The 20193-nt window shown below is 35.3% G+C and overlaps 2 protein-coding genes across 2 annotated transcripts; one reads left to right on the forward strand and one right to left on the reverse strand.

The window, feature by feature from the left end:
* Window positions 1-10697: 10697 nt before the first annotated feature.
* On the forward strand, window positions 10698-12306 carry LOC136798826 (zinc finger protein OZF-like). Its single transcript, XM_067055499.1, has 5 exons — window positions 10698-10877; window positions 11057-11143; window positions 11327-11379; window positions 11499-11609; window positions 11796-12306. Exons 1-5 carry the CDS (start codon window positions 10850-10852, stop codon window positions 12156-12158), a joined length of 642 nt encoding a protein of 213 aa, XP_066911600.1. The 5' UTR covers window positions 10698-10849; the 3' UTR covers window positions 12159-12306.
* Window positions 12303-17274, reverse strand: LOC136798824 (uncharacterized). The gene is made up of 3 exons (XM_067055498.1): window positions 16460-17274; window positions 16047-16174; window positions 12303-15244 (listed from the first exon to the last, which is right to left on the reverse strand). The coding sequence occupies exons 1-3, from the start codon at window positions 17238-17240 to the stop codon at window positions 13538-13540; spliced, it is 2616 nt and encodes an 871-aa protein (XP_066911599.1). The 5' UTR covers window positions 17241-17274; the 3' UTR covers window positions 12303-13537.
* Between the last annotated feature and the right edge of the window lie 2919 nt (window positions 17275-20193).

The raw sequence follows: 20193 nt of genomic DNA on the forward strand, positions 1-20193 counted from the left end.
ATGTTACGCGCATGTTTTTGAGTAATCAAGACACGAATAATTCAGATCAAAATACAAGATGGACGAAAATTCACTCTTGGCTTTTTAAAAGTTATAACTCTTTTCTGACGAACAAAAAACATACAATTTTCATCTATTGTCGACCAATAATTACATGAAATGTGAGGCTAACACTTAACTGTAATCATCAGTAATTCAAGAGTTTTTCATCATTGATTACAAAGATATCCATGGATTACCTCTTCCGAATACCAAACCAACCAACTTAAAGCTTTCAGAGACATTGCTGACATGAAGAAAACGCTACATCCCCATAACTTTGGACATTAAATGGTTGGCAAAATGGTTTAACATTCTATTGAGATGTGAAACTGGTTCAAGTTGAAGAATTGATGAGAAAAATGGGCAGTACGAGAAATATTTTTGCTTTGAAATACAAACTCTTATATGAACAATATCTCTGGAACAAGTTATATGAGATTCGTTTACCGAGTGACCCCGAAACAAAGTCTTTAATGCTTGGTTCTTAGATTCATGAGATCAGAGGTTTTGTGGATTTTCTAAACTTTTGAAACTTGTGTGATTGTTTTGGTTGTTTTCCTGACTAAAGACACTTTTGAATGTGTGATTGTTTTCCCTGACTAGAGATATTGTGAGCGTGTATTTAATAAACATATCGCATCTTGGCTTGGAGTATATTTTTGAATGTTTTAACGGTGACGTCATTTCTTGTTTGGATTGTTGTAGTGCTATCTTTTAGGGGTCACTCACATATCGATTCTTCCCACGACTAACGTCAAATTGACGCTAATTTGAAAACCCCCCCACCCTCACCTCTTAACGTCAAAGTTCAAAAATTATCAAAAATCGATGAAAATTTTCTCCTTCACTTTCATCGTTGTTTCGTCGTCAGCCATCTTTAATTTCGCTACGGCTTGCTCAGGCAGATAATTTCTAAACTGTTCTCAGAAAGTTGCCGGAATTAATTATCTCCATAATCATAATCAACAGAAAAGCCGCATTTCACAAAAAAAGACCGACCGTGGGCGAAATTCAAGGGCCGTGCGGACCATCCGAACAAAAGGAACTCGAGACGTAAACATCGGGCCGTTTGTTTTGGTTAAAATTTCTGCAAAATAGCGAAGTGAACGAATATTTAGGTATGTAAAAGGAGGAAAAGAAATATGGAAAGTAACATTTTCACGGAATAAACATATTAAAAATCAATATTTCTGGTGAAATTTCTTAGCATCAAAGACTCTAACCCACCCACCCCTTCGCGTCAATTTGACTTTAGTCGTGGGAAGAATCGATATGTGAGTAACCCCTTAGTGCTCCAATGTACACAGCAAAAATATAAACCTTGTCTGCTTGAGCAGATTGATTTACATTCTCGACAAAGAAGTCGATAGAAAAACTATTGTCCAATATTTCAGGTTGACATATATTCTTGACAAAGAGGTCGATAGAATAAAGCATCTCCTTGTAGTTAGATTGGTGTCAAGAGATTCATATATCAACAAACTTCCACATAAATATAAACATGAAGGTAATCCAAGGTAATTTCAACCAAGCACACGAAATGCGTGAAACGTTCGTTTTTAATCTTAGATTTCTGGCCCCCTCCCCCTGTTCGTTTTCGTTCGCTTTTTGGCTGACCCCCTCCCCCCCCTCAGCGACGAACGTACTTTTTGAATGGCCCCTTAAAGAAGTCATTGCCAAAAAAATGACAAAACGGTCACAATGCAATTCCTTGACCTTTGCCTTTATGATTCCAATAAAAACTGCTGATTTGGCCTATCCCATTTGTGCTGGTTTCCTTGATTTTTAACAAACTTAGCTTTACTGTTCTTTTGTTATACATTTTTTACTATACATTATATACATAGTATGAAAAAGAAGTGTTTTCTCCTGTCAGATCTACAAACAACAAAGAATGGCCGAATTCTTTTTCCTCTTAGAGAGACGATGTTATAATGAAAGGGTAATTACTCTCGGGTACCTAATAGCCGGGGGGGCCTGCTAATTAATTTTTCGAAAATTTTCCACCCAGGACATTCTTATTCCAACCCCCCCGCTTATTGATTTTTGGGAAATTTTTTCTTGAAAGTCCCTCTTTTGCCCTAATTCTGCTGTATCAGCCTCCTTTTCGAACATTTTCCACCCAGGACATTTTTATTCCAACACCCCCGCTTATTAAATTTTGAGATTTTTTCCAACCCCCCTGCTTATTCCAAACCCCCCGGCTATTAGGTAGAGTTAAGCCTAGGCTTGTTCTTATTTTTTCTATTGTCTAGAATAATAGACCTATTGTTTCAGTCTAAGCCTGATTGTTCTTATAAAAAAAGAGTGTATGCTGTTAACCTTTCAGTACCGAGCCCTTTTTTCTATTTTTTTAGCCTACACTTTTTTATAAGCGTATCGTAATGCCCGAAGTTTTTATCATCTTATCCTGGAGATGAGCTTACTTTTTTAAATACAGTAGAGTCTCCATAACTCGAACCTCTATTACTCGAACGTCTCCTTAACTCGAACAAATTCGTTGGCAGCATGAAAATCTCCTAATAAACTCTTATAAAAAAACCTCCATATATAGAATGTTCCCGTTTTTTGGCTCCATAACTCTAATTTTGTTTTCCTTTCCTGAACTTGAAAAATATAAGCAATCTGATTGGCTAAGAGACAAACCATATTTCTTTTTTGAAAATTTTGATTTTTGGGCCTGGGGTCGAGTTTTCATTTTTTTCAAAATCTTAAACTGTTACAATCAGACCTTTAAATAATAAATAATTCGAAAGTTACTGAAGTCGAGCCCAGTGCGGTGCGCAAGCCACAGATATCTAAGCCCGAAGGGCTAGATTTGCAGCTTTAATCTTTCTCCAGCAAAAAAAAGTGAAGCTAAAATTTGACTTTTTAAATTTCGTGCCGATGGATAGGATCTAGCATTTTGATTGTTTTCGGAGCGCGATATCAAAAAAATTAGGCGGCAAACGCTATTTCACATCTCTCAAACCGGTGAAATTGCATATTTTAGTCACGTGACTCTGGTAGGAAATCCTTCCAAAGATGAGCTTCACTTTTTGAACAAAGCTGCAAATCTAGCCCTTCGGGCTTTACAGATATCTGTGGCGCAAGCCTGGACGGCCTCAAGTTGAAACGTTTTTTTTTCTCGATCAGGCAGTCCATCTGCAAGTGTAAGGGGAAATATTTAGTCGCATTTGTGCGAATCTTGTTACATATTACAATTTTAGTTTTGATTTAGCTTTTAAAAGCTGAAGCGAGTGTTATAAATGCAAATCATAACAGTGTATGATATAACACGAATTACAATATTACTTGTGCAAATCAAAACCAGCAAAATGGCAGACTGGTTATGATGATGATGAGCTGATTCATTAACTGGAAAAAGTGTTTTGTATGTCAAATTTTGTTTCTTGTCTTTGAAACTGAATACTGACTACTGTAATTTAGTCAGAAGTTCACTTCAGCAATGATTTCAACTCTTTTTCCGGAATCTTTAAAGAAATTTGCTCAAGTTTTCAAATGTACATTTGATATTTTTGTTCAAACTCTAATTTATCTTTGTCTTTTATTTTATTAATAACTACCTTTATTGTTTATAGAGCTTATCGAGCTTTAAATACCATCATATGGTCGTAACTCGAGAAAGTCCTTCTTAACTAGTAAAACAAGNATCGAGCTTTAAATACCATCATATGGTCGTAACTCGAGAAAGTCCTTCTTAACTTAGTAAAACAAGATACCGGCAAAGTACAAAAAAGTTGAATCTAAAATTGGTTGAATTTTTTTTTGGTCTTCAAAATAGATTTACCTCACTTAGAGTGTTTTCACTGTTTTTTAAGTGTGGTAAATCTATTTCAAAAACCTGAAAAAAGTTTTTCATGCAGTTGTGATAGCCTAAATAACTTACGCTCCAGTGGTTTGGTGAAATAGCTCCAATTTTGGCTTTCCAAGTTAGGAGGGACCTTCCCGAAGGCATTTAACGGTGGTTAGACTAGGTACACAGAAAGTCATACAGAAACACCATAAAGTGAAAGTATATAGCTATAAACTCAAAAAGTCTAGCTTTCTGGAGGCACGTCTCTTTATTGTCTGCGCTGCGATCTATTACCTCATCTACTATCAGAGTCAAATTATTATGAGAATTTTGGTCGTTTTTCGAAGTTCAGACGAGAAAGTCAATTTTGGGCTAAAACCGCTACTCGTCTATTCCTTTTTTAGAGCACTTACGAATCGTTTGTAGTTTTGAAACTTCCTGGGGAACTTTCCTTTTTTCTCAAATACTATGACCATGATTGTAGATATTTTATGCACAAAGTTTGACTCCTCTTTTCCCGAATCTTCTTTTCAAAGGATTTAAAAAGCCAATCAGACTCGATTTTTCAAGAAATAGCAGAGGTCTTTTACTATGGAAAAAAACCATCTTCTCAGTAATAACCTGATCTCGCCAGGAATAGAATGCTTAACTCTTTCAATACCGCCCAGCCAAATTTCTTTTATTTTTGAACGATACTTTCGGCTGCTGGTAATTTTTATTGAGGACCTAATTTAAAAAAGTTGAAAAGATAGCATTTGAAATTGAAATTTGAACATCGCCACCAACCTCGTCCCCGTGTATCCCAGGCTTTACTTACGTTACTGATTGACGCCAGAGAATACCCTGGTGTTGGCTGATGCGAGTTCCCCCTCTCAGAGGGGGAACTTCTCAAAACAATACGTCATAAAATATTCTGACGTTACAAAGTTACACTGCAATGCAACGACTTCAAAAAAGAAGAACGAATGAAATCTGACGTTTTGTTTTTGAATTACGTAATCTTTCGCGTTCGAAAACCAGCCAATGCCAGGGTATTATCTAGCGCTATCAGTAAGAATCAAAAAGCTGATAATACGCAGGGCTCGAGGTTGCATCGCCACTTTCAAAAAAAAAACCCTGAAAAATTACGAGGACTTAACGTTGGAATTAACCCTTTAAGTGCCGATGACTTAATAACTCGTCATTTCGAAACCTAAAAAATTTTCTTTGAAGAGCTTGATGAAAAAATCCATCAACATGCTTTAAGTCAAAAGAGGATAGATGCATTGATTTTATTTTAACAGATCGGCCTCTTTGTTTCAAAAATAGTGGGTCCTTTGAAATAGGAATCAGTTACTACCACCGCTACCACCATTTGATTTACAGCATAGATCATAAACTTCTAGTCGCGGGTGTTTTGTCGAAAATATTTTACAGCTGGTAGAGTTTGGTGGTCTTTAAGGGATCCACTTAAGGATTTTTAGTTAACATATACCTTGAACTTTCAGGATCCGGTTGTGACCTAGTTAAATAGTGCCCCAGAAAATAATAATTAAAGAAATTGTGAATTATGACGTCACAATTTTTGCTGGCGTCATAATTTTTTTGAATTTTTTTTTTCGATAAAAAGTTAGCTATTGGTGAGATGCAAAATTTTAGCTCATCTCAATAAATATTTTAGGAGATAATTTTTGCTGACGTCAGGAAAAAGTGTTTGCCTTAATGGCTGTAACAGAATTTGTAACAGGACTTTTTGGAAAGGTATCAATATGAAGGTGAAAATAGCCAAAAAAAATTCCCATAAAGAGGCCGTCACTGTCTTCACGAATCATCGAGTTTTTTGCACAGGCTGTAACTTGCCTGAGGTGTGAAAAAGAAAAAGTGCACTCTAAAAATTAAAGAATTCTAAATTTAAAATTTAAATTTAAAATTGACCGACAAAATCGTTTGCAATCTTCATTTAAATTTTCTGGGAAGCCCTGTCAGCCATTTTTATTGGGCGGACTCAAAATTTCTTGTCGTCCAATGAAAGCAAATGGGGCGGAAAAAACGTCCCTAGATTGATGCGCCTCCCGATTTAAAAGCGCCCTTCGATTGGGTAATTGTCCTAAACTGTTAGGGTTCTAAACATTCAAGGTGCGTATGTTAAGTAAAATTTTTTTTAGGGCTAGTAGTGCCCAGCTAGTGTCCACCTAATGAATTATTGCACCAAAGAACGATAATTAAAGAAATTGTGAATCCATTATATAACAATCATCAAATTATGACGTCATAAATCATGAAATCGCTATATCTTTAAAAGTAAACGACCGATGTTGACCAAATTTGGGCGAAAGATGCATCTCAGCAATAGCTAACTTTTTCCGGAAAATTTTTTTTCTAAACTAGCCATAGCTTACACTAACTACCACCACCTTATACAATCTTGAAACCCCTTGTAATAAGAACTAATTAACGCAATTTATATTGCCTTCAATCAAGAGTTATTGATTTGATTCTTATAAAGTAAATGCTGTAGTACACGACACAGGAATTGACTCGTTTGAAACAATTTGATTTGATTTGTGAATGTGTTGAATATGTTGAATATGTTCAAACTAAAAAGTAAGAAATGACTTATGTTCAAATAATTGAAAAAAAAGAAGAAAATGTTGCAAAAATGACTAAGTCTTAGTTGACAAGTGAGTATAAGACTATTTGAAAATTAAATGTATGAAAAGAATCCAAGTCTGAGTTTAAGTATGTATAAGAAAATTTATTTAAAAAAAAATGTAAGTCCAAAAGTTTGAGTATGAGAGAAAAATAAGTGAAAAAATTCTAAGTCCAAACTTAAGACACACCTAGAGGCAAAACAAAATGGCTGACACACACACAGAAAAAGAACACGAACCTACCAGGTAAGCCAAAGTCGAAAGCTGTGAAAAAGTGTGTGTACAATGTTGAATCTTGAATTTGAGTTGAATTAAATATTGAAGTTTTCAAATGCAAGTTGAAAAAGTTTAAGTTGAAAAAGTTTGATTTTGTTCACTGACTCTTGACATGTTGACTCCTCTAACACATCAGTCTGAATGAGGTGTGTCAGGCGATTTGTATGTTTTTAGTGGTTGGCCTTACTAGGCCCTTTTCCACTATTTAGTAATTTAAGGTGTACAGCACTCAATGTAGGAAGAGGTTGATTAGATAGAGGTGTAGATATGAGTTATAGAGTAAGTGAGTAAAAAGAATTGGTAGGTGGATAGTATGTGTTAGGTTTGGAGTGTGAATAGATTTTGGATACTATGTGATAGACATGTCGTTAGAAGGTGTTTAGGTCTTTTATGACAGAAGAAGAAGGGTTTTGGTGTGTGTGGATGAAAATGTAGATTTTTATTTGATTTTAGACATGGATGTTATGATGAAGAAGGTTATGTTTGTCAGAGGTGTTTTTGCTTAAGAAGCAGAGATAAAGATAATAGGTGTGTGTGCATGAATAAGAAGATTTTTTTTGTGACATCGATAACTTTTTGTTTTTTATGGGTTGTGATTAGAGATAACTTCATGAGGAGTTAAGAGACGATCAAAGCCATTGAAGAACACTTCGTTGATGTGATAGACGTTGTTTTTGGGATTTGTTTTGGCCTGAGTTAGCCAAGATTTAGCTAAGTTTTTTATTCGGTGATTGATTGATATGACTCTGCTGGAGTCTTGGAGAGTGGAGATTCTAGTGTATCTAGATTGATTGGTAATAATTCTTAGACATTTGTTCTGAAAGATTTCAAGTTTGTTTTGGTTTGATTTAGAGAGATTACATAGCATGGATGAACCATATTCGAATATTGGCCTGATGAGTAAGATGTAGGCTTTACGTTTGGCGTTTAGATTGAAGTTTAGGTTGTTCATTCGAATGAGGTAATCGAGTTTTAGATGAGCTTGAATAATCTTTTTTTTGATGTGAGAGTTGAAAGAGAGTTGGGTATCTAGTATCATGCCAATAAATTTGGTTTCAGTCTTTCTGGTGATTTGTTTGTTTTCGATGGTGTATGATGTATTGGCATGAATACCTTTACAAATGCTAAGAATGATTGTTTTTTTAATGTTTATTTTCATTCTCCACTTATTGCACTAGATCAGTATATCATTAATCAGTTTTTGAAGATGAGGATTAGCTTTGGCAACTCGTTTGTCACCTTTATGGAGTTGTGCCATAAGGGCTAGATCGTCTGCAAACTTGGATTGTTTGACTTTAGGATTGGTGGGTATGTCCACGACGAAGAGGATGAATAGAAGTGGGCTGAGACAGCTCCCTTGTGGGACACCGTTCTCAGGGGTGAAGATTGTGCTCTTTTGGTTTCCATTTTGGATAAAACACCTTCTAAAACTTTTGACCATAAATAGATCCTCGTCAGGCATTCTGAGGGCTTTCAACTTATATAGGAGGCCTTTATGCCAGACCTTATCAAATGCTTTCTCGAAGTCTATGAATATTGTATCGGTTTGATGATTTCTGTTGAAGCCTTCATAACAGAATTGGATGAGTTGGTATAGTTGATCATTAGTGGATCTTTTGTTTCTGAAGCCTGCTTGGTTAAGATCAATTTTATTGTTATCTTCAGCCCAGAATCTGATTATATCTGCTATAAGGGATTCGAAGATCTTACCAAGCTGATTGAGTAGAGAAATAAGTCTATAATTCGAAGGGTCTTGTTTATTGTCTTTTTTGTGCAACATTTTGATTCTGGCGATCTTCCAGTTGTCTGGGAAGAAACCATAGTTATAGCAAGAATTAAAGGTAATGTAGAGAAGATCTGTCAGCGAAGGTTCGAGGTACTTTATAAGTATGTTTGTTACTCCATCTGGTCCTGGTGACTTTCTGTTTTTTAGTTTTTTAATTTTTTTTCTTATTTCAGCTTTCTCGATGAAGATTTGTATAGGCTTGTGGTAGTTGTTGAAAGAGTTATACCAGCGATTGACAGTATTTTCATGCTCAATGTCGTGTACTGGGTTACCTTTAAAGATACTTTCTTGGTTCTTCCTAAAAACCTCAGCAATATCAAATTCAGATGTTTTGGTAGAGTTATCTGTGGAATCTGTGATATGTGAGATGATATCTACTTTTTTCTTTCTGAAAAGATTATTGAAGGATTTCCAGGATTTTCTGGTGTCTCCTGATTGAATGGTTTTTATTTGTTTGAGAGAGTTTTCTTTGTTCTGACTGTTGGATGTCTCGTTTGATCTCCTTAGAGATTCTATTGACATTTCTTTTGTCAATAAGCGTTTCTCGTTCTTTTAAAGATTTTAATAAGTTTTCTTTTTTCCTTTATTTTATCTCTGATGTTTTTACTCAGTCCCTGGTTACTAGTGGTTATGGTTTTTGTTGGTATTTCGTTCTGGATGTCTGTTATGGTAGACTCGATACTAGTGATAAGGTTACATAGCCCTTGTCTAGAAAGATCATCAGTATTCAGAGATGAAAGACGACGATTGGCCTCTATCCAATCTACTTGGTGGTATAGTGGAATATTTCTGGTGAATTTGGGTTTAGAGAGACTAGCGTCGATTTTGAATAAAATAGGGAAGTGGTCACTTCCTATATCTTCAAGTTGAGTAGGTGAAACAGATTTGATATATCTATGTCTAGATTTCCAGAGTGCTAAGTCGATCATGCTTTCGTTATGAGGAGGAGCATGACTTTTGAAAGTTGGTTTATCGTGGAAAGATGTGGATACGTTATCACTAGTGATAAGGTCAAAAAGTTTTCTTCCTCCTGGGTTTTCTGATGGGTCTCCCCATGCTCTGTGTTTACAGTTAAGGTCTCCTACTAGAATAGATGTATCAGTGAGCAGTTTCGAAATTTCTATGTCAAAGTTGTCTGTTTTGGGGTTATAATATGAGATGAGTTCTAATGGTTTGTCATCATGAATGAACTTAGAAATTATATATTCGTTCTTCTTCAGAGTGGCCACCTTTTCAGTTTTTGAGTGTTTAATAGTGTCTCTGAATGCTAAGATGATTCCCCCATGACAGTTCATGGGTCTTCGAAAGTCTTTTACCTTGTATCCTTCGAAATTTATTTTAGGAGGTCTATTTATATAGAGGAAGGTTTCCTGAATCGATATAAAATCAGGGTTGTGAGTTTGAATGAGATCTAGTAGTTGTGTTTTTTTTGATTGGATACCTTGGATATTTAAATGAAGTATGGTAAGGATCATGATGGTAAAATATCCGAATTGCTGAGAATATGGAGATATTATGCAGATGAATTGTTTCTAGCTCGTGCAGGCTTTTTGACGAAGCCACAGTTGGACATTAGTTGGTCTAAACTGTTTGTTTCAAGTTGTCTACTATACAGAGCAGAGATGTATGATTTAAGCTTTGTCTGTGCTTTTGTCTCGTCGTTGCAGTTTCTGGCAAGATTCCAGATACCTATAGAGAGAGTCATAAGAGCTTCTGGTAGTTCTTTTAATGGAGAATGTTGGTTTTGAGTTTCTAATAGAGTAAGCTTGTCTTCAAGTTGATTTATTTTATTGACTTGGTCTTGCAGATTTTTGTTTTCTTCTTCTAAGGCTTTAATTTTCTCCTCTAGACTGGTGATTGTCTGGGAGTTTTTGTTGATGTTTGATTGGTTATCTTTGGAAATTTTAGTGATATTAGCATAGGAAGATGTGGACGTATCATGGTGTACTGCTTGAGCAAGGTCTTTGATTTTTCTATTTTGTTTTGCTTCTTTCTGTTGAAGAAAAGCTTTTTCCATTTCATCTCTATAGGTAGGGCATCCGCAAATTTTTTTTCCGTGAACGGACGGAAGTATCTTCGACGGTCAGAAGTATCATCTTTTGACCGTCGGAAGTATCATCGACGGTCGGAAGTATCTAAAACTTATGTTTCCGAGAATTTTGACGGTCGGAAGTATCTTTCTTCTTCTTTTTCCCAAGTCTTTGCTGATTCAGCGGTTTTCAAGGTTTTTTGTTTCAATAATGGTAGATAAGCTGTACGCGCTTGCAGAAGAACACAAAACAGAAGGCAGGCAAAGAAGAATACGTTCACTCTGTAAAAATGTTTGATAGTAACGATACAGTTTCAGGTAAGTTATTTAAGAAGAATTTTTTTCTCACTCTGTCTTTTGATTAAAAGACAAACTTTAGCTTTATAGAAATTATAGAAATAATCTTGTTTTGATCAATCAATGACCATGAACCTGAACCATCATATAGCTAAATAAATATATTCTCAACACGTTTTATATATATATTTTTTTTACAGGAGAACCTCTATCAACCATCGAAATATTAATAGAGGATGGAGAAAATAACGAAGAATCGGAAGAAGCAGGACCATCTGAAAGAAAAGGTAAACAGAAAAATAGGTCTGTTATAACTATAGTATTACTTTATTATTGATAAATATCTCCATCGAGACGACCATGAGACAACTCAAAGTAATCAAAGATGAATTTCAAAACCACTATCATGAACACAGGTGAAGTTTCATCCTACATAACATTGTCTAATTTCACCTTTTTTTATTCCCCAGGAAAGAACAGTGCCAAGTACAACGGATTTACAATGTTTTATCAAAAGATTTGTGTAAGTAAAAAGCTCATTATATATCTAGCAACCACTATATTTCCTAATTTTCTATCATAAGAAGACAAAAACGAAGGAAAACATTCATTTATTTAACTAATTTTAATTCTTTTTCTCAGAATTCTATTGGTGAAAATGCGAAAAAGGATAAACAAAAGGCACCATCTATAAAAGAGATGGCAAAAATTGCAGCAGGCAAGTGGAGAGCACTTGACGATAATAGGAAAAAGGTAAGAGAAAAGACCCCTCCTTAAAATACTTGTAGTAATACTAGTAACTCGAAGTCCCTTTAACGCTTCTACACAGTGATACAAAGACTCAGCTGAATCATTTTTGATAATTTTTGATAATTTACCCATCAAAAACCAAGGGAACGTAAAGATTTTTGATTCAGTCATCTTTCTATTTATTTTTAGGACTGGAATAGGAGCGCACAATTAGAAAGGGAGAACAGAGATTGCGATGTCAGCAGACTCGAATGTGAACGCTGCAAGAATATTTTTTCAAGAGAAAAGGACAAACGATACCACGAGCAGTTTTGTTACGAGGTAGAATGCCCTGAATGTCACAAAAAGTTCAGAAATGGAATTTTGATGAAAAAACATTTAAAGACACATACAAAAACCTTTGAGTGTGCTGAGTGCTCCAAAAGATTTGGCATGAAGCAAAGTCTGGATAGGCACCTGCTCTCCCATGGAGCTAAATCATATGAATGCTTCTGTGGAAAAAAATTCACAACAAAAGGAAATTATACTAGACATCAAAAGTCAATCCACTGATTGAATATTGAATAATGAATACCGAATAATGTGTCAGTATATACTGTATTTATCAGTGAATGGATTTTAGGCGCAGTAGAAGATCTCCTTTATGTAGATTGATTCTGGGAGTATTCATCAAATATGAAAGAATTTTGTTGCATAGTATTCATTATTTAACATTTTGAACTAACTAAAGATATGTTGAATATATTATACAAACAGATTCTGTTCTAACAAAAAAAATTGTCAATTGTTGTCTTCTATCATCCCTGAAACAAGTAAAATCTAAATAAGGGTATATACCTAATTTCTTTTGCTTTTTTGAATAAAGTATGGTTTAAGAGGTTTATTTTGCAGAATTAAAATGTTTGAAAAATTTCTTTGAAAAATGTTTTTGCAGTTTTGGTTGACCGCATTAACTTAAATTTTTATTTTTGACAGAAAAAGAACACACAAAGGTAATTCCATAATAAAATCACAAATTCCGCAAGGTCTGAAATACACAGCAAAAAGTATCAGGGGTAAAAAGGCTAAAATCAAGGACATTTCTAATAACAGCAGAAAGTATTTTTGAAACTAAACGGGGGAAGGGGACATTTACACCTCTTGGCAGCTAATTGTACGGATAGCCCTGTAGATTTAAGTGTTCACCCTGAATAAATATGATATAATTTATGATACTAAAAAAGGGCTTTTTCAGAAAAAAAATCTGGGGCTTTTTTGCTCTGGTGAAACCCCAGAGGGGGTACTAAGTAAAAAGGTTTTTATGAAATTTCAATTTTTCAATCAAAACGGCTTTTGTTCCGGTCAATCAATTTTGCGGTGACTTTTTTTAAATTTTGAAATACTTTTGGCCATAATTGGTAAGCCATCATATGGAGTTGAAATTTTGTACAGAGTTTGATTATAATGAGTATTTCAAAATAAAATCAAAAAATATCAAAATAAGCTACCATTTTGGACTTTTTTGACTGAGAATTCAAAAACGACTTATCGGCCTCTCCTGCCAACATGACCATCAGAACTATTTTGAAATTGCTAATTTTCTGTATGTAGTCGCCATCCTTATACCCAAACGAGCTACTTTGCAAAATTTCAGCCCAAATTGCCCCAGTAGTTTTCATTATATGGCGATTTAATGTAATTAGGCAGAGCCTGCAGCCGCCATGGCTGTCTTGACCAAACTTTTGGTCTAAAACTTGTGAACATAAAGGTGTAATAAAAACACATCTCTTCATCAATATTAGCTAGACCTCCTCCCATTTTTTTGGCCATTTATATGGCCAATGATATTGTTCTAAAATCAGACTCTCCCAAGGGTAAAGCGCATCAGACACGTGGAAGTAATATTATATAATATAATACAATACTGTCATAAAAACTTGATGCTAAAAATTTCATTTGCTTATAGAATCCGTAGATGAAGTCGTGGAACATCTTTTAGTAGGATGCTGTGTTTTGGAAGCCATGAATTTTCTAGCTTTCCTAGGAACTGCAACATTATCATTCACATTTTTGGAAAAACAATGCTCTCTCTTTTTCGATTGTTTAAGCTCAAAAGGGTTGTTTTTTACTGTCATTCCTTTAACACGGGCACTTCGGCTTCCAGACACTTTCTTTCTACGCTTAACAGCTTCAGGACCTACGTGTATCTTGCCACGTTTGGATTTAGTGACTTTCTTGACCTGGCCTGCTGTTATTGATTCAACTGAGGATCCTGCAAATGAATGAAAGGCAGATGCCAGGCGGGATGTTGGTAATTTTTCGATTCTGTCACAAAACTTAGAAACCCCAGTTAAAAAGTTTGTATCTTTACTTCTTTGGTCAATTTTAGCAATTAACGATTCGGCAGCTTTTTGTATTTTGATCTTACACTCTTCTGGTGTAATGACATCTATGGTGTGATTTCGAGAAGAGTACGTTTGATCATTTTGAATCATCATATAATCAGGTATTGCAAGGTCGGTAGAACTGTTTTGATCGGCAGGAGGGGGTTCTGTTGCAACATGAGTTAGTTCTGTTGAACCGTGAATACCAGCGTAAAGTTCTATTGGCAAGCTTTCACCAATAGCAATTGATGCATAATTTTTCCTGTCTTCAGCAGAAAAAAAGGGTAGAAAGTTTGATGAATTGTGGTCAACATGTGCCCATATAACATATTGATGCTTGCATGGACTACCGTCAACTCCAACTGGACAGCTGCAAACACCAATATCTGTGCCAATGAAATAAAAATATCCTGCTTTCTCAAAACTAGGGCACTTGTAGGTTGATATACCAATCTTTTCAATTCTATTTATAATTGAACAAAGTTTAGCATTGGTTAGATTAACTTTCTTTTTCATTTTTGCCAATTTTGGATAAACACCGTCAAAGCTCCCTGATGCAACATTTAACAGTTTAACCTTGTAATGTTCATTAAAGTCTTCGAGAAGTTTGTCAAGCAATCCATTGATATTAATTTCCTTTTGTCTCAGTAAGACACTGTCTTTCAATACTAAGAATTGAGCCTCAACTGGGTTATTTGTATTGTTTCCTCGAATAATCAGATTCTTTCGGTAACAATGGGCCCAGCTTCCTCTCATTTCATAAAGGTTTTCCATGTAACACAATAAGGCCACGTGATTCGAAACAATTTCATCCTCGCGAAACTCCTCAAATTTACTTTCAAATTCATAGATTGATCTCTCATATAGAATTGCTTTAAAAGCATTCATTATGAATTGCCTGTCACATTCTGCGACATTATGTTTTTTCTCAAACAGCCATCTCCATACCTGCTGGAGGATGTGAAAGGAACAAAACAACAAGATTGCGTTTGGCCATGCATGTTTCAATGCATCTCGCAGTTCCGAACAGTTATCGGTCATAATAATTTTTGGACCAGCATCATTCCCACGACCAAAGAAGGATGATTTTGGCAAAATGCTTATGAACATATCCAAAGCTCTAACAAGTGTGTCGGTGGTTTCATCACTCGTTATGATGATTCCCAATGGCAATGCTCCAATTGGATTATGGCAAACCATAAGGAACACCCGCAAATTGAATTCTTCCATGTTGGAGCTGGAGTCAAGAAAAGCGAGTTCTGCTGATGTTTTGACCTAAAAATAAAGGATAAAAATATGTTTTTAAAAATCTTTTTAACAATTATTATTTTCTACACAGGGTGGCGGCTTATCATTGATTTTCAATAATTTACCCCTAGACATTTCAGTCAACAAATCCCCCTTTTCTGACACCGTATTTATTGTATTTACTATGGAAGAACCCAATTTCTATTTACATCTTGACAGCTACATTAAAGGAAAAATTTTTGGCGGATTTGTCTGAAACCCGCCAAATTTAATTTTTTTCATTTTGTGTCCGGTTTTTCACAATTTACCCCCAAAAAGAATGCGATATCAATGTTTTCACCCTGATATTGGATCTAAAAATAAGCCATCTGCCAAATTAAAATTAAGTTCTCGCCAAAATTAAGTTTTTTAATGTAGTTTCTCTAGAAAGTTGTAACAAGGGCTCAAAATCTTGATTTTGAAATTATTATCAATGAATAAATTGATATACAAAACTTAAAGGGTTAATCAAAATTTAATGGTTTGAGATTGGCCCACCTATTCCTTTTAAGGACCAAAGGTAAACCTCCAAATCTTTTTGCCTATTTTGCCATTATTTTCCAAAGTTGAAATAATTTAAGTTTGAAATTTTTGACTATTTGCAAAAAAACAATAAGAATTTTAACGCAGGAACCCTGAACCCATTTTCAGAAGTTTCAAATCATAACATATCTCCACTTTGAAAAATAAGTGGTAAAAACATTTTAGGGTTTTGCTCAGTAGAAGGTATCTACAAGCCAAAAATATCAAAATGTCATAGAATCAAAAGCTGAAAATATCATTACTATACCTGCTCATGAACACGTTTCATTAGCGGAGTTAGCAAACAAAATATAAACGGCGTATCATCCTTTTCCTCGAAACGTTGATAGGTCATAAGGTGATCAGGATTGTTAGCTTTGAAATTCGAAATCCGTTCTAAAAATATTAAAGAGAGAATTTCATGATTGAACAGACAGTTACTAATGGTAATTAAGTAAGTAAGTAAGTAAGTATTTATTTACCTTTTTAACACATCTGAAAATGATACAAGAGGCGAATTCAACAATTAGAAAATGTATGCCAAATTAACAGACCTATCTATCCTGCAATCAAAAAAACCATGAAAGACATTTTGGTCATTCTCCAAACTAGCTTTTATTAATAAGGTATGGGAGATAACCAATCAAAAATTATATTTTATGCTAAGTCCTATTTGCTTACCTTCAAAGCAATTAAACATTGTTTCCAAATTTTCAGAGCCAAATTTTTCTCGGTGAAATTGCGTGTAAAGATTATTGAAATCCCTTCTCCTGGGCATTTTGGATCGATCAGCAAGGTTGATGTGAAGTTGTATGTCATTTTTAGCGTATTGTTTTACATTATGTAGCATCTCACGATATGCTAAACCTGGAGTCAAACCTCTGTCAAACATTTCCTTTATTTTAGCACAAACATCAGGTGAAATATCTTTAAAGGTTAGTGACTGAAGTGAATCATTACTATGGTTGTGCTGGTGCTCAATTTCAATATCACAAGGATGCTCATTGTCTTTGTCTTTCCTTAATTTGATTGCAAGACTGAAAGGACAGTCTGTGTTTTTGAATCTTTTATTTGGTTTGGCTTTTATCACTTGTGCATGGTTCATTGTTGGCTGATGATAAGTTTTGAAGTGACAACGATAATAATAAATAACCTCGTAAATGCTTTTTGCCCCAGGTCTTTTAGGTGTTAATTTACGAAGTGTTTCATTTGATCTTTCCATGTACGATCCAACAAACTTTTCAACTTCTGTCACAGATTTTATGTCACACTGGACGTGTGCTTTAAAACAGGTGACTTTTCCATTTACAGATTTTATTTTGTATCTATCATGTTCCAAGGGGATCAATTCTTGAACACATTGAAATAATTCCTCTGTGTCACTAGAACCAGCAAAAATGTTTCTGATTTCTTCAAGTGCATTACTAACATCAACATCAAGCTCTATTGATACCTTCTCCATTTGGTTATGATCTGCTTTTGTTTGTTATATTGATTTGTCTGAAATAAAAATTAATGTGCAGTGAAATGAAATGAATTTTATTTTATGATCTTGCATCAAATTTTAGTATTTATTGTTAGTAGGTTAGCCTAGATATTCAGGCTGTGAACTATTTTTTTATGTTTTTGGTTTACAGCCTGGAGAAAAAAGAGACAGAAAAAGAGCTGGGTAGATAGATATAAATCAAACGTCAAACGACAGAACAACATGGAAGTTCTCCTCTAAAAGACCTCTAGAGGATGCCCTAAATTCACTTTTGGAAGGTCGTTGAAGAAATCCTTGCGGTTTGCTAATATAAACGTTGATGGTTGGGATGTTTTGGCTTGTGACCGCCTTAAATGGCGTAGTATTTTGAGTAAAATTTGATAGTGTTTTTTTTTTCTGTCAAACTATTGTGCTGTGATCCTCAGCTTCACTGAGGCCTAGTCCTATATTATAGGAAGGTATATATTATTATAGCAAGAACTATATTCTCTTGAATATACCCCCATTCCCAGGCAAATACTGTTAAGCTTCCATCATCTTCAGAAATGAATAATTACTGTATCTGTCTACAAACTGCCTCCAGTGGAAGTCTGTTTTGTTTTAGCATCCCGCCATTTTGCATACAAAAAATCAATCTATTTTGCCGGCTAACGAATATTATACTTTCACCGACCGTCAAAATTCTCGAAAACATAAGTTTTAGATACTTCCGACCGTCGATGATACTTCCGACGGTCAAAAGATGATACTTCTGACCGTCGAAGATACTTCCGTCCGTTCACGGAAAAAAAATTTGCAGGGCATCCTTTGTAATAAGTACTATGGTTGCCTTTACAGTTAAGACATTTTTTGGGTTTATCATTTGGGCATGATGGTCTAGAGCAATCCTTTTTATGGCAATCTGTGCAAATTTTTTCATCACAAGAATTGTGTTTAAAGGAATGACAGGATTTGCATCTAAAGATGTAATTCGATAAAGGGTCATACTGTTTGGCATAAGCAAATTCGTGGTTTATAGGAATTCGTTTGTCTATATGAGATTTGCATTCAAGGTCTTTTGTTGTGAATACTATGGTGCCGTTGTATGTTCGTTCAATATGAAGGATTTCAGTTTCTAGGGTAGTCTCTATTGAGGTTTTAATGTCTGAGATGTCAATTTCTTTGTTTACTTTCATTAGGCAATAGGAGTTGTGATCGATAAAGTTTTTAGTAAGCGTGCATTTAATATAGTCATACATCCAGTTTTCTTTCGATAAAGCTTTTTGGATGTCTTTGCGGTAAATTTTAAGAGTAGTACCGTGTTTTAGGTCTCTAGCATTAATGATTAGTGCATTTTTGGAGAGTTCATTAAATAGTTCTGTTGTATCTTTGCGTGCATTATCATTCATGTATCTCGTGTGTATAAATATTGTTGGTTCGGTGTTATTGTTTTGTTTTTTGTTGTTTTCGTTTTCAGTTGGAGATTGAAGAGGCCTTTTTTGTTTTTGTGTGTTTGGGGGTGGGGTTTGGGGGTTTGCTGTTGCAGGCATGCTGCCAGAGAGTCTGGGTGACACAGCCTGGGTGGCTTTTGATGAGAAGGTAGTTCGAGCAGTTTTGGCTGTCGAACTACTTGTGGTTTTTTCCAAACGGAAGAAAGAAAGACGTGAATTTATGGCTTAATTAGACGCTTTCAACACTTAAGTGATTAACGCATCCACGAAGAAAAAGACGAGTCTCAGTCTAAATTGTCCGGTTTCGACACTTAAGTGATTAACCCGGTAGAAGAAAAAGATTTTTCAAACAGTAACTTGATAAATATTTCTGGAAGTAAACTTCCAGAGGATTAGATTTTTGAGGTCTAAACCTTGTACCCGTCCAGGTCATGTAGGTTTTCTCCGGTACCTTCAGTCACAGTCAAAAGTCCGAGGATCTTATGACGGAGGGTGTTAGTCTCAGACTGAGGTAACGTTTACTCGCCTCGTTTGTCCGCACTAGAAACTTTTGTCCGCTATCCCTTTTTGCCTGGGGGGGAGCCCCAGGTCTTATAGGTTTTCCTCGGTACCTTCAGTCACCGGAACACTTTCAGTGGCTTAGGTAACGATTACTAGCCTCGTTTGTCCGCAATGGTTGACAGTTACTTGATCAAGACTTTCGTTCGCCTTGACTGTCAACTGTCAACTACTCGTTTGTCCGCACTATACGTTTGTCCGCACCAATGATAATTGATAGTTTAACCAAGACTTCCGTTCGCTTTGGTGTCCAACCACCAATAGTGAATGAGGTGTGTGAATGAAGAAATCTTTTTATACACTATATGAAATTAATTAAAAAATACTTCTATTCCCTAGGGGTCATAAAAAATGTGATGTCATGAGAATTGACAATTCATAATTACCCTAATTAAAAACATGATAAACTAGTTAAACAAAAAAGACAAGTCACTTGAGATTGAAAAAGGAGTGACAAACAAAAGAGCAAAAAACCTGAAAAAACACTGTGAAGGAGAGACTGAAAAGAGACAAATGAGGCAAGAAAAACTAAAAGGAATTTTTTTTTGATTTTCTAATAAATAAAATAGCCAAGGCCAATTCTGGTTGCATTACAAATGCTTATAAGAAAAAAAGATATGCTCATCTTTTCGCCATCTTTGTTCACTTTGAAAGAACTAATTACCGTAAAGTAAATATAATATGTGCCAAAATTGGAGATTCCTGTCCAATATCCTTGCGTGATGCTATGCTGTCTCCTCGTCCTGAGTCTCGCTGCGGTGGCAAAAATGATGTCAGCTCGCAGCCCTACTACTCCCGGGGGTTCCTGTATATAAAAAATAGTATTTTGGCTTTTCAAAGTTTGTCTTGCGCTAGCGTATATTGATTACAGCGCTCTTTATCTTTGTGAGTGAGTCCACCTTTAGAATATTGCCCGCAGTACACCCGCAGCCAAACGCCCA

This window comes from Clytia hemisphaerica, unplaced genomic scaffold, assembly GCF_902728285.1.
Source record: "Clytia hemisphaerica strain Z4C2 unplaced genomic scaffold, Clytia hemisphaerica genome assembly, whole genome shotgun sequence".
NCBI classification, from domain to species: domain Eukaryota; kingdom Metazoa; phylum Cnidaria; class Hydrozoa; order Leptothecata; family Clytiidae; genus Clytia; species Clytia hemisphaerica.

Excerpts from the sequence above, each read along its gene's own strand:
- LOC136798826 (XM_067055499.1), top strand. The coding sequence starts at position 10,850 with ATGTTTGATAGTAACGATACAGTTTCAG. Across the intron at positions 10,878-11,056 it reads TAGTAACGATACAGTTTCAG|GAGAACCTCTATCAACCATC; the intron begins GTAAGTTATTTA and ends TTTTTTTTACAG. Across the intron at positions 11,380-11,498 it reads TGTTTTATCAAAAGATTTGT|AATTCTATTGGTGAAAATGC; the intron begins GTAAGTAAAAAG and ends TCTTTTTCTCAG.
- LOC136798824 (XM_067055498.1), bottom strand. The coding sequence starts at position 17,240 with ATGGAGAAGGTATCAATAGAGCTTGATGTTGATGTTAGTAATGCACTT. Across the intron at positions 16,175-16,459 it reads AATGTTTAATTGCTTTGAAG|AACGGATTTCGAATTTCAAA; the intron begins GTAAGCAAATAG and ends TAATATTTTTAG. Across the intron at positions 15,245-16,046 it reads TGAAACGTGTTCATGAGCAG|GTCAAAACATCAGCAGAACT; the intron begins GTATAGTAATGA and ends CTTTATTTTTAG.